The 23,388-nt window shown below is 45.2% G+C and overlaps 1 protein-coding gene across 8 annotated transcripts in view; it reads left to right on the forward strand.

Moving 5' to 3' along the window:
- Nucleotides 1-23,388, forward strand: part of GRIP2 (glutamate receptor interacting protein 2) — a 257,026-nt gene that overhangs the window by 193,056 nt on the left and 40,582 nt on the right. For 7 of the 8 annotated variants that reach the window (XM_021531534.4, XM_085590443.1, XM_085590445.1 and 4 more), the window contains 8 exons: nt 3,975-4,055; nt 7,196-7,331; nt 8,101-8,246; nt 11,032-11,118; nt 11,386-11,461; nt 12,024-12,169; nt 18,013-18,160; nt 20,069-20,238. In XM_021531534.4, the coding sequence (XP_021387209.2) occupies nt 3,975-4,055; nt 7,196-7,331; nt 8,101-8,246; nt 11,032-11,118; nt 11,386-11,461; nt 12,024-12,169; nt 18,013-18,160; nt 20,069-20,238 (990 nt within the window). The remainder of the gene's footprint in view (nt 1-3,974; nt 4,056-7,195; nt 7,332-8,100; nt 8,247-11,031; nt 11,119-11,385; nt 11,462-12,023; nt 12,170-18,012; nt 18,161-20,068; nt 20,239-23,388) is intronic. The other variant, XM_085590444.1, reaches the window with a different exon arrangement.

Here is a 23,388-nt window from a genome sequence, read left to right on the forward strand (position 1 = left end):
CTGCCAGGTGGAGTGCCAGCCTGGGGAGAGGGAAGGATTGTGTTACAGTCATCCTCTGATGATGGTCCAGCCCCTGGCCAGGCTGTGGTGCGGGCTGTGTCATGTGGGAGCTAAAAACCAATTTCTCTTTCAGAATGAGTGGCATGGGTATATCACTTTCCCCCTCTCCTCCTTCTGGTAATATATCAACTTTTTAAATGTGATGAGATGCCTAAAGATGCAACTAGATGATTATAGTCTGTTTTTGAAGTACATGTCTGCATCTTCAGGCACTCAGAGATCTTTAAAATCCCAGGCATTGGAGGTTTTGCTCCCAGAGCTGCAGTTTGAATCATCACTACTTGCCTGACCCATGTTCGTGTACCCTCTGCTGCTCTTTGCCTGACTACAGATAAATGCCTCCCTTGACTTACAGAATTAACTCTCCTCAAAATGGATCAAATTGCAATTAGTTTTAGTCATTTGAATTCCTGCTTCCAGCCCCATGCTTTTATTCTAGCAAAAAAATACTGGCTTGCCTTAGCGTGAACAGCTTTTTGTTCTTAATGCTGGTTTGGTATTCATTTCTCTAAACAAGGAATGCAATTACCCTGTAGCAAAATAACTGTCTCCAACTGTCTTTTTTCCATTAAACAAATGGGAGGTTTTACCTCTTGGTCTTCCCATAAGATTAATGCACTTTCTCTGCAGGAACTGTCTTAAAGTGATCCAGGAATCTGAACAACTTGCAGACAGCAGCCTAATTGTCATAGAATCTGATTTAGCCAATGCTTATTTTCATTAAGAAGTGATCTCTGCTAATAACAGAGACTAATGGCTCTTCTAAATGAACAAAAACCCCAAACTTCTATTTTTTCCCCCCACAGGCAGGGATAATGAACTCCTAAATCAGTGTTCTTTCCAAGGAAGCCTTTTCCCCCCCATTTTAACAGTTTGTCTTTGCAGCTAACTGATGTCAGGAGATCCTGGTGCCTGTGCTTGGAGGGGTAGTGGAGTCTGCGCTGACTGTCCTTTATTCTTACCCCCCAGCTAAAGCTTTTCATGTTCCTTCATCTGTCCAGTTTGTTTTTGAAGGAATGAGATGGGGATTCTCTCTTATTTATTGTCACTGTACATGATACACTGACGTGTATCACTTTTCTGCATTGCTTCTGCAGGGGAGGAGAGTTCAAAGATCTGTGGGAAGACATAGGGACACAGAAGTTATTCTCTCTCTGATGTTATGTAAATAGTAAGGCATGTAAATAGTAAAAACTATTGTCAAAGACTTACAGGATCTTTGTATGTTGCCACAGATTTCCATCAATATAGGGATCAATATATGTAAAGTGCTGCAATCTCAGTTTTATTGAGGGTCTTATGCACTTGGTGAGCTTTTCTGGAAGGTCTAGAGCCAGCATTGCTATCACTGCTTGAAAACCATCAATTACACAATCTTTTTGGGGAAGATTTCTGGCTATCTTGGTGTGAGAGAAAAAACTTGATAAATACAACTCTAATAGCTCCAGCATGGATTTCTTGCAAAAAGAACCTGCATGGGATTTAAAAAGAGAGTTTACTTTCCTAATTTTTAGGAGAAGTTTGTGGCTTTCCAGTACTTGGATTGATGCTGCAATTTTGGCCAACTGAGCAATCAGGCTGGTTAGCAACCTCTTCCCCAAACCAGCGCTGTGCTAGGCAGAAGAAATTACTAAGAGCACAAAAAGTAGTTCCTTTATTAAAAAAACCAATGTAACCCCTTGCACAAACAAAAAAGTTCATAAAAAATGACTCCATTATTACCAGCTTGAGTGGCAGAGCAGGAAATTGGCTGCAAATGAACAAGGAGCCGTGCATGCGGCGGGGATGCTCCTGCGAGCAAATGCCAGCTCCCATTTCAGCAGGCCGCGTGTGGCAGCCTCCTTTCCTGTTCAAACACTTTAGCCAGATAATGAAGGGAAAAACCCAAATATTTTTCACATAATCAACTGAGTTTGGAAGGGAGGAGCAACAGGAGAAGGGTAGTGGTGCTGGTTATTTGCTGGCTGTCCGGGGCAGTGGGACAGGGCAGTGTTGCTAATTGCCGGCAGGGTCTGCAGCTGGGGTCACTGCTCTTGGCCACTGCTGGAAGCTGTTACTGCACAGGCAACTTGGTTTCATGCTCAAAGGAAGCCAAGGCATGTTTGCCAACAGCTGTTGGCCTAGGGAGGGCAACCAGCAGTGAGCTGGGGTTTCCTATCAACACTGCTCGGGGTTGTGATGGGGAAATGAAACGCAGAAGGGCACTGGTGCCTGTCTGGTGTGGGGCGGTGTGTTTGTGGGAAACAGATGGTTCCCTGCTTCAGTTTGCCAGCAGATTATGGAGCTGGCTTTGAACCATCTTGCGTGGTTTCCCAGGAATGCAGGGATCCCATCCACAGCAGAACCTCGCTGCCTTGAGCATGTTACCTGGGGGCAGAGCTGGCAGCAGTGCTCCCATGTGGAGGGCAGCTGCATGCTGGGGTGGTCCTTGCCATCTGCAGTGGCCTGTGGCACCAAAAGTACACTGATGCTCCAGTGCTAGCAAAAAATTCCAGCCCTGGGTGGTCCAGGATAAGTTGCGGGTGCCTTTTGCACAATTACCTCCAGTGTTGAAAAAGGAACCTTGTGTTGGGTTTCCTGAAATTTAGGATTCCTCTTCCAATGTGCTGCTGCATTTGGGAAAGAAATAAAGGGTGGTTGTAGTTGTTGGGAACGTGAGCAGTTGGATCAGCATTGTCCTGCTGCTCCCCTGGGAATTGCCACCTTCCTTTAGAAATCCAAAGCATCCCTGTTACCTGACTCTCCAGTTCTGCCAGGGGTGAGGTGACAGAGAGAGGGCAAACCAGAATATTAGGAAAAACCTCCTGGTGAGAGAGACTAAGATTTGCACCATCTTTACTTTGCCTATGGGGAAAGCGGGCTGCCAGCAAACTGAACATTGGGATTGAGTCCACTGTGTACAGACCCTTGTCTTGAATGAGGCTGAATTAAAATCTTTGTTCACTTTGTATGGAGTGAGACAAAAACTTCTTTGTACCTTAGATGTAACTTATTTAAGGGCTGTGGACAGGAATAAAGGGATGAGTTTTTTCAGTAACCTATATTTATACTATCATGTACAACTTCTAAACCTTCACAACTACTGAAAAATTCAATAATGTGGTCACTGAGAATGGGAGTTATTTGGTACTACATGGTTACTGGAAATTATTGATTGGAAAAATGCCAACTTTTTATGAAATGCCATAAAAATAGACATTTTAGATGGATAGAAATGAGATCTGTAAAAGCATGCTGTCTTCTCTGCAGATAAACTCTGTGATAACTAGCAGTCTTCCAATGGGACAATACAAAGATATTTAGATGCTTTAAATTTCAGCTTATGCTGGCCAGTGTATTTACAGTATATAATGCTATTCTCTCTTTACTCTGACTTTTTTTTTTCCTTTTAATCATTTAAAGAGGGTGCTCTCTATATTGTACAGAAGCTGGAACAGCAGCTGGAAAAGGTGACTGAAATAATGGGATCTAAAGGAATAGGCAATTTCACTCAAGTATAGTGATTTAGGGCCCTGTTAGTATCCTGATGTATGACTGCATTTCCAAACACCCTAAGTTTTTTCACAGGCATAATGACAGGCTTGAAACTTGTGATATGAATGCCCCAGCTTTTTCTATTCTCAGCTGTTCCACATAATTACAGAAGTAAGGGAATTTTGTTCTCTCTTAGCAGCTTAGCTCCAAGAAGAATAAATCAGATAATGTTACTGCCTTCCTGTTTCCTTCTCTACAAGGTGAGAGTCCACATGCTGCAGTACAAAGCTGGGACTCATAATGATTTTTCTTGCCTGCAGTCTGTGATACAGATGTGATTCCAATTTTGGTGTCACCAGGACAACTTCTTAAAGAACTCTGGTTCAGTTGCTTGTGGCTTTTGGCACTAATGTCAGCTTCTGTGTTTGCTCTGCTCACAGATGATGGCCCTTACTCAAAGGGGAGCAAGGACTCTGGTGGGATGGACACAGCCCTGGTCTCCAGGAGGCAAAGCATCCCAGGTAAAGGAGGGGATCAGCTCCCACTGCAAAATATTGGGGCATCCATTACAGTTTACCTGGATACCCCTAAAATGGGTAAAACCCCTTAAACCACTAATTTTGGTGCATCTATCAGCAAAGCTTTTGCTGGAAGACAGAAATGGATGGTGGTAACTGGTCTCAGTGAATGGTGTGTTACTGGTACAATGCCTGTCTTGTGTGGACCTGTATGTGTTGACATTAGTTACAGGGAGCTGGGAAAGGACTTATTCCTGCACTGGACTGACACTCACAAAGAACAAAACAGCAGCAAAAGAGAGAGGGAAGAAATGCTGCCACAGCTGAGCTCATCAAGCAGGGAGGGAGACTGGCAGTGTCTGGCAAGCTTTGAATTTCCCACATCTGACTAAGTTTGTTTTGATGTTTAGTCAGTCACAGCAAATTTTTGTGTGAGATAAACTTTCCCATGCAGAAACACCCCGGGGGCTGAAGAGGAAGTGGAGAAGTGGAAATTCATTTACCTCTGCTGGCACTGGGCTGTCTTGGACAACTCATCTCCTTCCTAGGAAAGCCAGGGACTTGGTTTTGACTTCTGGCTGCTAATGACCCAGTCACAGGGTTGGTTTAGTGTGTTCTAGGAATGGGGAGGAAGCAGGGCCCTTCTGCTATTGCTTCATCATTCAGCACTTGTTCCAAAGGATATTCTGCATCACACCACTGTAGTGCAGCCCTGATGGGGAGAGGCTCACAAGAGCCAGTGCATCCAACAACCCCAGCTCAAGGCATCTCAATGGACAGGGAAAAAATCAGGTGTGCTCTTCCTGCCCTGGATGCAAAATCCAATCATATTTGCCAATAGAAGAAATCCAAATCTGCTAATATATGGTGCTTAAACACTATGTCTTGAAGGACCAGATCCCCTCAACTAGCTCACTTTTACACGGTGTGGGTCTGTGACAGTGGCAGGAGATTTGTAGAAGCACGGGTCAAAATTCCTTATGGCTGACCTTGATTGGTTGATCTCAGGGATCTGCCTTTTTTGCAGTAGTTATTTTGCTTTGAACCCATAACAATGGATAATTGCACTCTGGGAGTTCTCATTTCAAACACTTATCAAGGATCAAAATTAAACCTCGTTGAAAAGCTAATAATCTCCCCTTGTGGCACCATCTGTGTTGATCAGTCATGTCTGTGGTTGAGAGGAAATTTGCAGGATGCTGCAGGATGTTGTTCTTTCCAGCATGGTGGCAAGCCCCCCCAAGTTTCTGGCAGCCCCTGGGCTCCTGAGTTGCTGATTGAAAATTATCTTACTGCAGTTGGCAAGGGATCAAAACTGAGTTTAAAGAGCAGAAGTATTATGGACGTGACATTTTTACAAGGAGCTGCCAGTACCACATTAAAAGGGTGCCCAGCAGTGCCTAAATGCCTGCCAGACTGGGGTTGGATTGCAAAGAGGTTCCCTACTCACTTTAATCAAGTGCACAGATTATTCTTGGAAGTGCTTTACAAAACAGGTAGTGCATGGCAGGACTCTAAGTGAGCTGCAATTTCTGGTGTCCTGGTGGCTTTGAACAGGAGCAAAGTGCTGGTGATGAGGCACCACAGAGCCAGCAGATCCCGTGTTTTGGATGGGTGGAGGAGGCCCTGCACTAGTATAGATCTTCTGTTTCAGTATGCTATTTAAGGGGCCCTGCCTTGCTCTGGAAATCAGTGTGCAAGAGGTTTCAAATGTTCCCTCTCCAAGCATTTAAGCCTGGTAAGGTTTACTGTGTAAACAAGCACCTGGGCCATTTGCAACACGGGGTTTTTGTCCACATCTGTGGGGCTGCTCTTCCTTGTGTGCTGCCAATGCCCATCACCACCTTCTTGCAGCCTTGGAGAAAGGCACCCTGTGTGAGGGTGACTGGTTTCCTCCTGTAAAATCATAGAAGATATCAGTACCCTGAGATAGTGGAGGTGGATGGATAATGCTGTAGACAAACTGTGTAAAAGCTTCTGAGAGGAGACTCTGACAAGGTGTAGATGTTGTCCTGTTTGCCCCAGGGCTAGTTCCCCTTTGAGCAAAGTGTGAGATCTGTTGTATGCAGTATTGCAGAGCTGCCTTTTGCTAAGTCTTTGGAGCTCTCGGTCTTTTTCTTAGGCCAGGACTGGTTCTCCTGCTCAGTTACTACCCTTTCCATGTCAAATCCAAAAGCTGGAATAATGTAGGAAACCTGTTTTGGTAAAACCCAGACATGATCTGTGATGAGATCAAAACTGGTACTGGGTTGGGCTTATATGTAGATGCTGGACTGACAGGAGTGTTGTCTTGGACTAGAAAAGGTAAAATGTGCACTGTTTGCAGCACCCAGAGAAGCAGTACTGGTGCAGCAGGTGTGAGGTGGGCATCCCCTGGACCTGGACCTGTGTCTGGTGGCAGGCAGTGCATGTGGAACAGGTCATGGTGTCAAAGTGACTCGTGAATTCAATTCCAGCTGCAGATGAGGTGGTTGGAGGGAGTTTGACTTGGACTAGGTGCAGCTGGGTGAGCAAACTGCTGTGAATGAGTGAAGGTCATGCCTCCTCCTCCTCCCACTGATGATGGCAGAATCTCACCCCTCTCCACATTGTGTTCTGTATCTCCCAACTATATTGATATCTCATGATAGATTTTTTTAATCACAGTATTTTAAGATCCACCCTGTTTGGTCCACCCAGGCAGCTACTGCAAGTCCACATCTCCTGGATCTGGGGGACTGCAGGATGATCCTTCTCCTGTGTAACTGTTACCACCTGACAGCTCTCTTAATGCCCTCCCCACTCTATATCAAGCATAATTCTTGAGGTGATCTCCCTGGACCATTGCTGAGCTCCCATCACCCTGGTTTTGAATTTGTCTACTGCATCCAGCACCTTGAAACACAAGGGTTTTATTCTCTCATAAGCCCATATTGCTCTGCCTTGTCTTCCTTGGTCCCGCCTGCCAGACCTGCCTGCAAACATTGTTGTGGGTCTACCAGGACACACTTCTGTTTTACAACTTAAGTTCAAATAACAATTCTTCATGCTAGTTGTTCAAATCTACTTTCCCACTACCTGTAGGAAAAGAGGTAGGAAAATCCCTTGGGATTGAGGGAACGTGCCTTCCACTGAGTTGTTTGTCTTTATTCCTGATCTTTCAGAGGAGTTCAGAGGGGTCACAATTGTGGAGCTGATTAAGAAAGAAGGAAGCACCCTCGGTTTAACCATTTCAGGTGGCACAGACAAAGATGGAAAGCCAAGAGTCTCCAATCTGAGGCCGGGGGGACTGGCTGCAAGGTGAGAAATGGAAATGGGGTGCAGAGAGCAGAGCAGGAATGGAAAGGAATAGTTGCATGTTCCAGCTACTGAATGAATAGAGTTATGATTAAAGTTGTTGGCACCCAAGACCCTTTTTTCAAGTGCCCCAGAATGCAAAGTTTTTGCTTCAGGAAGTAGAACATGTTCTATTTTGAGTTATTTCCTATGCTCTGTGCAATTATGCACTGAAATTTTTTTGCAGGGATATTTGTGGTTCTGTGAAATTAGGCAGCCTTGTCAGGAGAGCTGCATGGTACAATACATCTTGATCAAGCTAAGTGGTTTAATATTGTATCTGTTCTGAATACTGAGTGTATAAGTAACATTATTGGCTCAGAAAAGGAATGGGCAAAGAAAGGCTCCAAGAAGCAGGAAAAAGGAAAGAGTAATTGAACAATTTTGCAGAAAACAGGCAAAAGGAAAGATGTTTTCTCTTTCCCTGCTGGATTTTTTCAGACAGCTCTTGGTGTGCTTTTCTTTGACTGATTGCTCTACATGAATGGGAACTGAGCAACAGCAAAGAGGTTGTGAATACGTACACTGCAATTGTTGCTGTATGTACAGATCTGAACACTTGCCACCAGGAAAGATAGATGGCTTCAATTTTAGTACTTCCCTCTGATAGCAGATGCATGCAGTCAGACAGCAGAGATCAGTCCAGCATTGTTGGCTTGTTCAGACAGTCCTACAGTTACCAGCCAGCTGGAGACTTTGTGCTACCACTGCTTTTTATTTTATTTCTTTGCAGGAGTGACCAGCTGAACGTGGGGGATTACATCAAGTCGGTGAATGGCATTAACCTGACCAAGCTGCGGCACGACGAGATCATCAGCCTGCTGAAGAACGTGGGCGAGAGGGTGGTGCTGGAAGTCGAGTACGAGCTCCCTCCAGCCGGTGGGTGCCTCTCGGACACCGCTGCCCTCTCTTCTTTGTGCTGGGGTGCAGATGGGCTTGCTTGTGCAGAGGTGCCGTGGCCAAGGCAGTGTCCAGGGGCGTTTTGCTGTTGCCTTCATCTGCTCACGAGGGCGGTGGAGGCTGCCGAGCTGTGTGCAGTCGGAGCAGAGCACTTTTTCCAGCACAGTGGGTGCCTGTTCATGCACACTGGCAGGGGATGGCTGATTAGGTCTGTCTTGCCTCGGAGTGACTCGACAGCACAGGCCAATCTGCCTCCTGATGCTGCTTCACCTTCTCCTTTTCTCTTTTGGAGTGTTGCAAAAAGAGATTTAATTCAGTCTTAAACGTGTATTACCAGATGCCCTTTTCTGAGCTGTGCTGTTAGTCCTCAGGATTCTGTGAAGTGTTAGGTGTTTTTAGAAGGGAAACGGAAGCAATCTGCTTTCCAGCTAAGGGGCCCTGGCAGAAAATGGCAAGCCCAACTAACAGGGCTTATGTCCTGTCTATATGCTCTTGCCCTGATTTGTTTTGATGATTGATGTTTCTGGTTGAAACAAATTCCTCGATACAGTTTCTCATCACAGTCTTTGCATTGTGAATATAATCCCCCCAGTTATTTACCCATTCATTTACCAATATCAGTCAGACAATGATTGGGCAGAAGAAATAGAACAACTAAAAAGAAAATGACAGGAAAAACAAAACTAATGAAATCTAACATTTTGACCCAGATAGGAAGATATTTTACACTTCAGAGCTTTGCTGTAGCTGCTGCCTTTAGATGAAAAGTATTGAATATAGAAATGACTGTGTAAAGCCCAAAAGAGTAAAATCTAATGTGAAATAGCTGATTCTGTGTCCATCATTCCCCCCTCTTCTGCTGTAAATGTTAGTGAGCTTCTGCATACACCTCTGGTAAAGCCAGCTGTGGCTCAAGTCTTACATGTTCTCATGCTCCCTAGAGATGACCACTCTTGACCTTTCTCTATGGTATTCTTTATTCTCTGTGATCTTCCTTATGAGGAATCTGATAAACTCAACTTGCCAGCCAAGGAGTGGTGCCAGCTCAATCAATAGCAGAAATGCTAGATGTCCTCAGCTTCAAATGAGCTGGAAGAGCACCCTCAGATGATAGTGACTTCTCTCCAGTGAGATTACTGGGGCTGTTTATGAATGGTCCAAACAAAGAAGCAGTGCAAAATACAGGGAATTGTCAATTATTGCCTGATTCCAATTCATTGTGGGCTTTTATCTGATGTGAGAGTTTGTTATCGCTGTGTATGCTCACCCCCCTCTCTCTGTCTCTCTGTCTTTCCTTGGGCAAAGAGCAGAAATACAGTGCAATTCAATAGCTTGTGCTTGTGGGTTTGATTTTTTTCTCCCCACTCTGTAATTTCCTGCTTTGAAAGGGATCTTGCAAGCCCAAGTCTAATTTTCAGACTACTGTGTCCTATCATCTCTTTCTTGAATAAACCAAACCCTGTGTTAACACTGGCTTAGGTTTCCCAGCTCCCACTGATCTTATGAGAGGCTGTTGAAGCACTTCATACTTCAATGCTTAGGACAGAAATTGGATGGCTTCTGAACTCATTTGTGGATACTTTTTACCCTTTACTTGGTATTTGAGTATCACTCCTTGGCTGGGAGCCTTCCTGTGCCCTGAGTGCTCGTTTTTGGAGTATTTCTAGGCAGTGTCCCTGTTAGGTGTCTGTGCACAGCAGCAGGAGCAAAGTGGGGACAGTGTTTGGAGGTTTATTTGGCCTCACTGTAGCTGGTCCCCAGGGCTCTCTGCCTGCAGGCAGTACTGTGCCTACATTGTATGTCTTTTGGGGTTAGTTTAAGGGCTGGGCTAAGCCTGATTTGGCTGCAGGTTGCAAGCCCTCAGGGTGCTTGGCAGTAAGGATGAGTGTGGTCAATGAGGAGATTTACTTCAAACTCCCTCCTGAGCCAAGGGAAATGGCAGTGTGGATGTGCCTAGGGCACCCTTCACCTCCAAGTCAAGTTCTTGGTCTTTTTTTTCCATATTATCCTTGTGACTATTCATGGATCTTAGTTTGAAAATTAGGAATTTTCGGAGTGGACCAGGCTGAAATGTCACATGCAGTTCTGGGTGGAGAAGACAGGGAAATCGTCCCATATTCACTGCAGTTAGTGCAATAAATCATTAATGAGTAGGGGACATCAAGAGACGGAAACCATTTATTTCTTTTTCTCTTTACTTTGTACATTTTGTATTTTGTACAAATAGTACTGTGTATTTAACATAAAAATACTGAATTGCCCCTAGGATCAGTTTAAAGGATTTGCTTAATCTATTTTAAAATCCAAAATATGAGAGGTAAGGGAAAGAAACCAACTTTATGCATTGAGGATTTGGGATTTTCATTTTCTTTAAGGTCAGCTGGTGACTTGATTCCTTATGCTGCTGCTGTTTTTTTTTAATAAGTTTCTATCTGTGGCAGAAGCTTTTGAGAAAAGCTGAATGCATTAAAGCCAGTTGATAAACGAGATGGTTTTACTTGAATGTCAGGGTATTAACCGAGACAAATTTGAGGGGAGATGCACAACACTGAGCTGGTGAAATCATCCTAAAACCTGATGGTTGGCTCTGATAAAGGTTCATGTGTCTGGGTTGGGCTCTTTTTGCTTCCAAGAAGGGAAAATAAAATATGGGTTGGGGCTGGACTTTAATTTCAGTGTTGTTTGGATGGGTTTTGAAACTGTTTTGCACTGCAGTTGGAAAAGGTTTATCTGGGGTAACTGGGTCTTTCTCTCTTCCTTTTAGTGCCAGAAAGCAGTGCTGGCATTATTCCCAAGACCATTGAAGTGTCCCTCTACAAGGAAGGCAACAGCTTTGGCTTTGTGCTGAGAGGTTAGTAGTTCCTCCAGTGAAAAGCAGAAGCAGAGGTGGAAAGTGGGAAAAGGAAGAAAGTGAATGACAAAATCCTCAGCTAAGCAGTCAAAGCATGTCCTGGAGAGGATCCCCTGCTGCCTCTAAGGACTGCTGGCTGCCTAATCTAGGGCAGTCATTTTGCTGGCAGGCTGTGTCAGCTGTTATGTGATAGATGTCTCTTTCTCAGCACTCTCACTGAGACTTTCAAACCTCCGGTGACTTACGGCTTTCCTGGTTTGATTACAGGGGGAGCCCATGAAGACTGGCACAAGTCCAGGCCGCTGGTGCTCACCTACGTGAGGCCAGGTGGCCCTGCAGACAGGTACTGCTCGTGTCACACCTGCCTTCCCAGGACACTCCAGCAGCTGTCCCCATGCTCCGGGACGTGTGCCCTTCCCGTCCTCCTCTGGTGCCTCCCTTTTCTCTGGAGTGCAGTGCCAGCGTGCAGTGCTGGGTGGGGAGCTGGGCACGGCACTCCCAGCCCAGCCCAGTGCAGATGTTGCAGTTAAAGGCAAAAACTGCTCCTGCCCCTTCATTAGCCCTGTGCAGCTGAATCGCTGATGCTGTGTTGGAAAGCAGGAGCCAGTCTATCTACTCTTCTGCTCATAATTTAATATGATGGGCCTGGTACTATAAATAACCCAGACTGTTGTCCAAGGAGTGTTCTTCCATCCTACAGGATGAGAGTAATTGACTTCCTAATATGTGTGTGCATATACATACACACACATACATGTGTGTACACACACAAATAATATATGTTTATATATTTACATATAGATAATATAGTTATATAGCAAATTTATCTATATAAATATATATAGATATTTTGTCTAAACATAAATACATGTATAAAGAAAATGATTGCCTTTGGCTTCTTACAGGGAAGGGTCTTTGAAAATTGGGGACAGGCTGCTGAGCGTGGATGGGATTCCTCTGCACAGCATGACCCACGCTGATGCCCTCAACATCCTGCGGCAGTGCAGCCAGGAGGCACTTTTCCAGATCGAGTACGATGTGACCATCATGGGTAAGGACAAGATGGTTGTGATGGGCTTTTTTTTTTTTCTCTGACTGCCTGGAAAGTATGTGAGACTAGAGACAGTAATTGGGATACTCAGTTTCAGTGGAAAAATTGCTGAGCAATGTGCTGCCAGCATGGATGTAGGGGGTAAAGTTCAAAGCTGGCTTCATTAAATGCATTTGAAATGCCCTTATGCAGTGATGTGTCTTGATAGGAATGATGAGTGGCTTTAGAGGAGAGGGCAAAAGGGGATTTTCAAATGTAGCCAGGGAGGGCACAGGAGAAGTCATAGCTAAAGGGGGCTGGAGCTCTCTGCCAGCACTACAAATAGCACTATTAAATGTGCAGAGGAGTGAGCTGCATGCAGGCAGAGACTTACTGTGGCCTCTAAATTTTGACCCTGCTTAATTCTGGAGCTTCCTTTTCTTAGAAATGTTATTCCAGATCTTCTTCTGAAATAAATGAGGGGTGATCAAATGCTTGACCCCAAATAAGACAGATTTTACTGGAGGGCAGAGGATGAGTATTTCTAAAAAGCATTTTACACAGTTTTAGCATTTGGTGGGTTCGTGGTTGGTTGTTTTTTCTTTTCTTTAATTTGATTTTAAGTTTCAAGCCCTGGGAAAAAGTTTATTATTAGCTACTGTAAAGTCATTTTGAGCTGGCTTTGTGACATACAGCTGTTACTGCAGGGAGCATTGTTAATGAGTTTAATGTTACCACAGACCTTTGAAGCTGTGTTGATTCTGGAAGCTTATTGAGCTGTGTAGTAGATTGTGATGTTTCATATCCATCTCCAGAGGGGTTTCAGCCTCCCTGGAGCCATGAGCTGGACTAGGTTGCAGTCTTTTCCACAAATCTCACTAACCAACAGGTTCAGTCCAACATGCCTGAGCCTAGGATTCAGTGAAGGACAGGAGTCTGTGGTATCAGGTTGTTTTCTGATTTGTCAGTGTGGAGGAAAATAAAAAGAATCTGAAGCTGAGAGAGTTTGATGCCACATCACCCCTGAGGAAAGAGAGCTGAGAACACCAGAACTCACCCATGCAATGTGCACTAGGGGAGCTCCTTCTGACAGCCCTGAGGGCTTTCTGTATCTGCTTTATAGTCTCCTCACCATGAGCTTTCCCCTTCCTTTTGGTAGAAGCTCCACAAGCATGGATTAGTGGCTCTCCCCTGGTGGGATGGCTGCCAGGAGCTGGGCAGTGTTTGCCACAACACAAGTTCTCCATGGAAGAGCTGGAAGGAAAAGCTGATGCCTCAGCACTTGCCTGCACACTGCCTGGCTTCTGCCACACCACAGGAGCAGCTTCTCTTTGGAAACTGCTCATGATGAAGAGGAAACACTTAAACCATGGGAAACAGAAACTACCCAAAACCTATTTTTTACCTTTCTATGATTTTTTGGGGTAACTGGGCAGTAAGGGATGTTCATGCTTCTCCTTGCAGGCTGCTCCAGGGAGGGGGGAAATGGAGGTAAGGAGGGATTTTACATGGAGCTGTCAAGTCTGAACCATGATAAACAATTAATTGTGCATGGGAAATTAGTCTTTTGCAGGGGTTTATTGTTTTTGTAGTCCACGGTGTCTATGTTGCAGAAAGCTTCTTGTTTTAAAATCTGACTTGGAGCAAAAATAGCCATGAAGGTGATTTGGTGTCTAGGTGTTTCTTCTTGGACAGCTCTTTCACCTAAAACTGTGAGGGTTGAGTGAACATAGAGAGGCAGCAGGGGTTTATGCAGTAGCTCTCCATCTTGTGTTGCTAATCTGTGGACCAGAACTAGGTACTTCCCAAAAATGTAAAACCTGCCCCTTTCTTAGATAATTTTTGCCTAGAGAATGCTCTCTGCAACCCTGTAAAGGAATATATTTGTCCCGCTTTATTTTAAGGCAAGATGATACGGAACATGTTGCTTACAACAATCTCCGCAGATAGTTTTGCCAGGCAGCAGCTAATAATTGCAGTGGGAGATGAGTACATTGTCCCCAGTTCACAACTATTACAGCCTCTGGAAGATGATGAGGGAAGGGAAGAGCTGTTGCTGAATGTGGTCTGGTGATATTTTCACCCTAAAAGAAGGACTCTGAATTCCCATTTTGAAAACCTGGTGAAGGGGCTGGGGACACCACAATGAAGTGGTGCTTGTCCTGTTCATCCTCAGGAAAAGAGAGGTTTTTACATGGTGCTCACTCTCTGCTGCAGCTGTATGTGCTGGGGTGGGTGTGGGCTGACCCTTGAGGAGGGAAAGTTGTTTTTCTGCATCTGTCCTTGGTGAGAGCACAGGGTTGCTGCGGGGGAGCATTGAATCATGGCATTCCCCAGCTGTCTCTGTGGTTTTCCAGCCAAAATTGTGCACTGGGGATGATCTGCATGGGGCCAGCCCTGCTCTTGGTGTGAGGGCTGTGGCAGCTGCCTGCCACTGCCGCTGAGCATCCCCTGCCTGTTGGGATGGCAAGCTTTTTGTCAGGTTGGCTAAGATTTTTCAAGGATACTGAAGGAATTAAAATAATCTGCTGTTTCAATTTTAAATGAGTGCCAACTGGACGTGGACCATCCAGGGGCATTGGGAAAATCTCTGCCCTTTGCTGATGCCAGATGATCTTTGCAATGAACAGATGCTTTCCCATGGCTGCACTTTATTTTATGGGCCTTTTGGAAAACAGGGGAGAATGTAAAAAAAAAAAAAAAAAAAATCACCTCAAATAAACTGACCAGTCAGAAAATGGTATTTGAGTAGTTACTGTGTAAATAATCTGTGTGTATCATGTACCAAGGATCTGGGCTGAAAGCCTTTAGGGTTGACTCATGAAGGGGGGAACGTTGCTGCCAGAGATGATGGATGAGCAAAGCAGTTTGCTGTGTCCTTTTCCTCCTCTCTCTTCCCCTGGCTGCCCCTCCACCCATTCAATTTCAGGCTGAAGTTTTTTAAGCCTATGGAGCTCTCCTGCTGCTGGAGTGAAGGGCTGGTAGTGTCCCACAAGTGGGTGACTTGTCAGTGTCTGCCAAGCAGTAGCAGGGGCTAGAGCCTGAAGAGGGTCCCAGGAAGTCAAATACCCCCATATGCCTTTAAAGCTGCAGGGGACAAGAGCTGCTGGGTTGTGTCAGGAAGGGAGTAGCTCCCCAGTTTGGTTTTTCTAGGAGTTTTTTGTTTATTCTGTTTGCATTTTCAAGGGAGGTCCCTTTCCCTTTCCTTCCTCCTTCCCCTTTCACCTCTCCCATTCCCTCTTTCCCCTTTCCCTTCATCTCATTTTCCCTTTTCTTTGCCATTTCCTTTCTTCTCATTTTCTGTTCCCTCCTCCCTCCCAAAGTGCATTACAGCAGGAAAAATTCATCCCTAGCATTACACTTGGCTTATTCCCCAAGCAATTGCACTTTCCAGTCTGGTTACAAGAGCCATTCCTCCTCAGAGAAGTGAGCAAAACCAAGTGAGGCTCAGAAACCTAGCGCAAGAATGAAACCCCCTCCACTGTACTTCCTTAAAAAGAAGCTGCTGAGAGAAAGATCTTCTAGAAAACACCTGCCAAGCCCCTGTTTTGAATGGTGGGGTGATCACCTTTCCCATATCTTCAGCACTGGGGTGAGTGAGAACCTGGAGCAGGCTCTGTTCCCCTCGTATCCATCACAATATTGCTGAGTACCCTGCAAGCGTGTGGGTGTGAGCAGGTGTTGCAAGCCCTTTGTGTCCTCCTGGGAGGCTGTAGCTGTGCATGATGGTGCAGAAACTCCTCCTGGTGCCAGTGCAACAATGCCAATTGACTCCTTACAGTCAAATGATAGCATGGCCTATTCTGTCCCTTCCATGTTTCTTTAAAAATTAGCTCGGGTGTAATAGCTCCATGTTAATCACAGCTCACAAATATTGCTGGATTGCTGACTTCTGACCTTTGATTTCAGGCAAATCTCCTAGAATAATTAAGAGAGGCTTGGCTGGTATTTCCTCAATAAATGCCTCTATAAAATGGATTTGGAGCAATTCTCATCTGTGATGGAGATGAGAATTAAAAGGGACAACAAGGGGGCCCATACTGTGTGTGGCAGGAGGGGTGACCATGGGCTGGAGGCCGGACTGTGGTTTCTTACAGTCTTGCTAATAACCCTGGTTCTGAGGTCCTGAGGTTCTTTCTTCTCACCATCATGCTGAGACCTCCTTGGGAAGCACTTGGCAAAGCTGAGCAGCTTGGATGCTGGGTAAACCTGGAGAGGAGTTTTCCTTGCACAGAAAGGTCCGATGGTCCAATATTTTCTTTATCTTCTTCCCTTCAGCTGAAGGGATATAAATCCATGTTCCTCTTCCGAGGACATGTGCTGTACATACACAAAAAAACTGGCTGCAAAACTGACATATACCTGATGTTTGCTGTTGGAAGAGATCCTCAGTCTCTTCCTGCTTCATTTGCTAACAAATGCTTAAGTGCACCTTCTGCAGGCTTTAGCTGGGTGCTTTGTGTATCTTTTGATTAAACTGGGACTGTGCTTTTTACCAGGCTTGCTGATCTCCCCAGTGGTCCTTTTCATCAGAGAATAAACAGTATTTTATGTGAAGCCTGCATAACCTTTAGCGAGGTTCATTCCTCCTGCTTCCTGTGAAAAATGGCACTGTGAGTAGACCAGAGCCTGAACATCCCTTGGCTGATCCCCAAGGGGAATTTCCAAGGTAAATTTCTGTCTCCAGAGATTCAGTATCTTCAACAAATCTCAGAAAAGACCTTGCTGCAGCTTAGCTTCCCAGATCTGCATTAAAGTTCCCATTTATCAGAGAGCAAGAATGAGCCATGCATCAGCTTTGGAGCCAAGGAGCATCAGCATTTTTAGTGGAGCGTATCTTTGGAAGAGAAAAGCCTTACTATGAATAGTTAAGGGTTGAGGAGGCACCAGGTGCTCAGAGGGCTCTGCTGGCCTTTCCTTTGAAGTGATGGTTGGGTCTTCATGAGTGTTTTTGTGGGGGCTGTCACCTACACATGGGGGGTGCTGGGTATTGGATGTCTGTGGTGATAATACATTTGTGAATCCCATCTCTTCATGATGGCTTTAGGTAATCTGGAAGCAAATGTGTGTAACAGAGCTGGAGGGAATTTCTGTCTAATCAACCAGATACACAGGCTTCCTTTGTCCTCCCCCTTCCTCAGAAGAGATGGATAGGTTTGGTGCAGGCTTATGCTAACAGGTGCAATTTCGTAGGAGTTTCATAGTCTCACTTACAGCATCTATTAAGGTTATTGCAGAGATGCATCTTTTAAAAGTGAGTTGCTCCTGTATTGTCTGATGGGAGAGGAGGCTCTTGTGAACAGGGGGTTGGCAGTGCTGTGTCTGCTCCCACTGTCACACTGGAGGAGCTCAAACAAGCAGCTGAGGTGGTATTTTGAAGCTGGTGCTGAAGCAGAGAGGAGTTGACTGGCTTGTCACCAGCCATGAAACTTCTGAGTACTTCAGATTGTGGGATCCAATATCCTTGTGCCTTTTTGTTTTGGTTTGTTTGGGAAAAAGCCAATAACAATGATGTCCTTATGGTCTGCCTTTTTTGTGCTTGTAATACCATTGATGTGACTGTTGCAGGGCCTTTGAGCAATCTATTCCTCAATATTGCTTTTTAATCCAAAGTGAAGAGAGAGGAGAGTTCTTTCCATGAGTGAATTGTTGTAATACTCTTCATTACCATATAGATTTTGTGCAGAGACAATTTTTCTTCTTGAGTGTTCTGCTTTGTTAACTCACCATGTGACATGGACTATAGATGTCCAAGCTAAAGATTTGCTGCTTCACTGGCAAGTCAGCACTGTTGGCCAACCCCTGCATTTAGAGATGGAAAAGGCTGTATGAGAAATGTCTTCAGGTGCTCTCTTGTTTTGCAGATACTGTAGCAAATGCTTCTGGTCCTTTGCTAGTTGAAATAGCAAAGACTCCAGGGTCCACACTGGGAATCACACTGACCACAGCCATGCACCGGAACAAGCAGGTCATTGTCATCGACAAGATCAAGCCAGCCAGCGTGGTGGACAGGTACAGATCTGAACAGGCTGTTCCTAGCTCTGCTTTTCCTTTCTCTGCTGCTTTCTTACCCCCTTCTTAGTTATAAGCCACTCTTCTTAGTCTTGCCTTGAAATCTTCATGCACACATGTTCTTATCACTGTGTGTGCTAAAAATATCTGATCCACCAGCAGTGGACACGCCTCACCAGGAATGCAGGTAACTCAGTGCGTGTGAAAGCTGAGCTTTAGAAACCTCAGCTCTGACTGTGCTGGAGCTGTGAGATGGCTGAAGCCTATTATGGAAACCTGTGGCTGGAGCCTTTTCCTGACTGACAAGGCAGGAAACCCTTCACATGGGGATGCACAGACAGGCTGCTGTGCAGCACTAGCTGTGTTCAGCTGTGTTGCTGAGCTGAACTGCTGCCTCTCAGGACATAGCTATACTGCTGGGTGAGCCCTTAGCTATCCAGACTGGCTATGAAGGGCACTCTTACAAACATAGAAGATTTTTTATGAAGCCACCAATAGCACTGACTCAAACATGAATGTGTTGGTTTTGCACGGCCTGGCTTTTGGTAGTGAAGGGTGCAACAGAGCTGGTTTCTATGATAAGATGCTGGAAGCTTCCACCATGTCCAGATACTCTGAAGATGGACATGCTGCTGGCCAAAACTGGCCCAAGTAGAGATGGTGGTAACATCTCTGTGATAACATTCTTAAGAAGAAAACCAAAAGAAATTTTGTGTTCAGTGTTAATTCCAACTAGAGAAGAAGAGGAGGTGAGAACTTGTGAGGGCAAATACATGGAGACACCACAGTTAGTGGGGAAGGAGGGGCAGGAGGTGCTCCAGGTGCTGGAGCTGAGATTTCTCAGCAGGTTGTGGTGAGACCATGGTGGAGCAGCTGAGCCCCTGTAGCCCATGGGGATCCACAGGGATGCAGAGATCCACCCACAGCTCCTGGGGATCCACAGGGATGCAGAGATCCACACACAGCCCATGGGGATCCACAGGGATGCAGAGATGCACCCACAGCCCATGGGGATCCACAGGGATGCAGAGATGCACCCACAGCCCCTGGGGATCCACAGGGATGCAGAGATCCATCCCCAGCCCACGTGGGAGCTGCCCATGCTGGAGCAGGTGGATGCCTGCAGGAGGCTGAGATCCAGTGGGAGACTCCATGGAGAGAGGGCCCTGCTCCCAGGCTGGAGCAGCCTGGCCTTGGAGGACTGCACCCCGTGGAACAATGACCCATGCCACAGCAGTTTTGGGAGGCCTGTGTGCCCCTGGGGGAGTTCACATTGCAGCAGGTGTGGTAGCACTGCTGCTGCTGAGATTGGAACCATGTTGGAGAATTCACTGAGAATTGTCTCCGTGGGAGGGACCCCACAGCCTCACAGGGGAAAAACTCCTCTCACTGTGCAGTGAAAGAAAACCTTGGGTGATGAACTGACCAAAACCCCCCACGTGTCCTCCTGCACTCAGTGGGAAGGAGGGAGGGATTAGGGGAAGAAAAGGTGTTTTAAGGGCTTCTACTTCTCATTATTCTCTGATTTTGTTAGTAATAAACTCACTTTGTGCCCTGAAGTTGAGCCTGTTTTTGCCCTTGGAGTGTTTTTTCCTAGTCCTTATCTTAATTTATGAACCCTTTGTTTATTTTTTTTTCTCTTCTCTGCCCAGCTGTGGAAAGGGAGGGCGAGTGAGTGGCTGTTGTGGGTGTCTGGCATTGGGCCAGTGTCAAACCATGACAACCATCCTAGCTGGGTAATGCATGAACCTGAGGTTCAAGTTGGAATAAAAAAGAATTATATATGAAAAGAAATTACCAAGAATTTGAACACTAATTTGCAGTTGAATTTTGTGTGTGTTCTCCTTACTGAAAGGACATGGATTTTGGTCATGTGTCCAATTACCTCTCCTGCTGTTCCCTTTGCAGATGTGGTGCGTTGCACGTTGGTGACCACATTCTCTCCATTGATGGCACAAGCACAGAGCACTGCTCCTTATTAGAGGCAACTCAGCTTTTAGCAGCCACTTCTGAAAATGTCAAGCTGGAGATATTACCTGTTCACCAAAGCAGGCTGCCTTTGAAGCCTCCAGAAACAGGTGTGTCTTCTGTGCCTACGCTGTTGGTCACCCTCAAAACTCACTTTAGGTCCCTACAAGGGGTTCTTGCTTTTAAGTACTGGCAACAGATTCCAAAGAGAGACATCTGTAGAGGGAAAAAAATGGATGTTTTGATGAAATGTGCATGATTAGATGATGTTCTTCAAGGATGTGAATAGGAAAAAGAGGCAACATCTGAACATCTGTGCTTGAATAGGGAAATTGGAATGGGAATCCCGGGGTTTTGCAGTACTGAGTACTGTGCAAGCCACTTCCTTAGTGCCTCAGATAAGAGACTTTGATCAAAAGGGAGGAAAACAACTTTGCTGCTAGCAAATATATTTCCAAGCTCAGTTTTTATTTGCTGATTCTCAATAAGGCTTTGTAAAGGATGTGTTCAGTATCTGGACATGGTCCTGATGAACTTCCAAAGCTGGAATGCACGTGTTCATCTTTCAGACCAGCCTTCTTGAGAGGCAGTTGTGTCTGGGCAGCCAGGGGTAGAGTGAATCCATCTGTAGCTGGTTATTTCCACCAGCCATGCAAAAGAATACCAAGGAAGTAAATTCTGGCTGCAGTAAGATCAAGCCCAAAATGTCTGTAAAATGTCATTAGGATTTCACCGTGGTGAGCATTCTTGTTGCCAACTATTTCTCTGTCCACATGAGAAGCTCTCTCAGGCTCTCCTATAAATTTCATTGTGACCATGGCCTCAGTATTAGTGTATTTGTTGCAGCTCTTTCCTGCAGTTTTGTTACACTCTGTACTGGCAGTCTTGTAATTCAGATGTTTTGGGTATGACTGTTCAGTACCAGTTCCCTTTCCCCACCATTTTTAATCACTTGTCTCTCAGGGACATGCTTTTTAATAATATTGATGCACAGTAGTCCTGGGCACATCTGCTCTTTCCACTCTCTTCTAGGGTGGTTTGGGGAAAGAAGGGAAAGAGCTTATGGCCTTCCTTAAACTGATACAGTGAAACCTAAAACTTAAAACTATCTCCATGTCTAGAAATAAATTCCTTACATGTCCAGTCCAAATTGTGCAGAATGGAAGCACTTTAACAAAGTGAATGGATGACTTGACCTTTGTGCCCATGAAAAAATGGAAAGCTATAATCCTTTTTCAATGGCTGTTAAAATGAAGTATTCTCCTCCTTCCATTAGTGCCCTGCTCCTAATCTTCTGGAGAATATGTGCACTGAGCAGCTGCTCAAGAGAAGGAGGCTCTGTGGAAGGACAGCTTGGTGTGATCAGAGCCTGTTTACCCAAACCCCCATACACAGATCAGTTTGCTGTGGCAGAAATACAAAAGACAAACTTGGGACAATAATTGCAACACATGAGTATGAAAATTCAGGGATGTAACAATTGTTCTCCGTTTTGATTAAACTCTTTAAACATGAGGGATCATAGAGAAGGATGATGTGCCAACTCCACAGGCTGCTCTTTCTGAGTTTAGCAAACAGGGAGAATGAGGAAACATGAACCCTGCAAAAACAAACTCTTGTGGTTGTTAAGAGAGTAGAGCTCAGGGAAAGAAACTGAGGAGAAGGTATGATGCAGATCCATCTCTGTTCAGCACTTGCATTACTGAGTCCTTTCAGCCTGTGAATGCATGGTGTTCATCATTATATTTTTTAAAAGTGGTTTCTTGTGCAATCAGCATTTGGTTGGAGGAGATGGAGAGGGATATGATGCTGGATCAGTTGCCATGCAAAAATATGGCCTAATGCTGAAACATGGGATTTGTCAAACTGACTTGGCTTTCTCTCTGGTTGTGGGGGCACTTGGAGGGTTTGTGGGAGGATTATGCCCTGCTCACAGGATCAATGGGGACAGATGGTGCCCAGGAGCAGTGCTGGGATGGATGGGTTTCCTCAGGCAGGGATGATATGTGAAAGATTGGGGAAGGCTGTTGTAGGGTTTTTTTCACAGAATTGTCCAAAATGCCTCCTCTTCCTGAATTTGCTGACAGCTGAGTTTCAAAGGCACATTTTTTCTGTTGTCAGTGTAAGCTAAGAATAAATAGACAAATAGGAGAGTTTTAGTTGTTATAAGTGGATTAAATTATTTTGTATATATGCCCATAAGCTCTGTCCCCTATGTTCAAAGTGCTTAATTTTATTAAGAACTTTCCTTTTTGTCTAACTATAGCTAATTTGTTTGTTGTTTTTAAAAGCTGTCTGGCTCAAAATTTAGTTTTGAACATACACAAAATAGAAACCCCAGAGCTGGAAGTATCTTTTTAATAGCTTGATAGAATAAGTGCTAAACTCACTAAATGTTTTCCAAAGACTAAATATAATCACTATATTGTCTGGAAAATCTAAATGATTTAATGCCTGTGATGCACACACAAAAAATGGATTTTTGCTGTTCAGGGCACTAACAGATTACCTTTAGATGAGATCTCTGAGTGGGCTCAGTAAACAAAATAAGTCCCTCTCCCAGCTTTGCACCCTAAGAAGGTTCTGCTAGTGCCAGGGCTGGTGGCATTTCTGCCTGGTCAGAGGACCCAGAGGCAGGAGGAGATGTCATCCTGGGAAGGTGGTGGCATGTCAGTGGAAGTGGCTGTGAGATGAAGAACCCTGGGATAATGTGTGGCTGCAGTGATGCTCTGCTGTGGGATGCTCTCCATGCTTAGCTGAAGAAAAAAAGCTTGAAATCTTGCTTGTTAGCCAGAAATTCCTCTTGGAGGAAAACAGATTCAGGCAGCATGGTGCAGAGATTTGGAACAGAACACCTGGTGTTGGACAAGGAAAACCAAACTGACCCTGTGCTGCCCAGGGACAGGAGGAGTGTCCATGAGAACAGAAAAGGGACCTGTACCTGGGGACTGTTTGAGACACTTCAGAAGAGACTTGTGGCTTCATGACTTGGTGTTGCAAAGCTGCAGTTCCTGGACAGGGGTTTCCAGATGATGGATGTCACACTGCAACAGATTCTGCCAGCATGGGGTTAGGATTGAGGTTAAAGCAGTGCTGTGCCCTTGAACAGGCACAGGCATCATGTTGGTGCTATGCTTTCATTTGCTGTTTGCCACAGCATTGGCATATTTCCTGTGCTGGTGGCCTTCTTAATTTAAGCAGTGGTGTATAAACCCTCTTTTGTTGTGGTGAGCTGGAGGTGGCTCTCTGCTACTCCTGTC

This window comes from Lonchura striata, chromosome 12 (assembly GCF_050655825.1).
Source record: "Lonchura striata isolate lonStrDom1 chromosome 12, ASM5065582v1, whole genome shotgun sequence".
Lineage (NCBI taxonomy): Eukaryota > Metazoa > Chordata > Aves > Passeriformes > Estrildidae > Lonchura > Lonchura striata.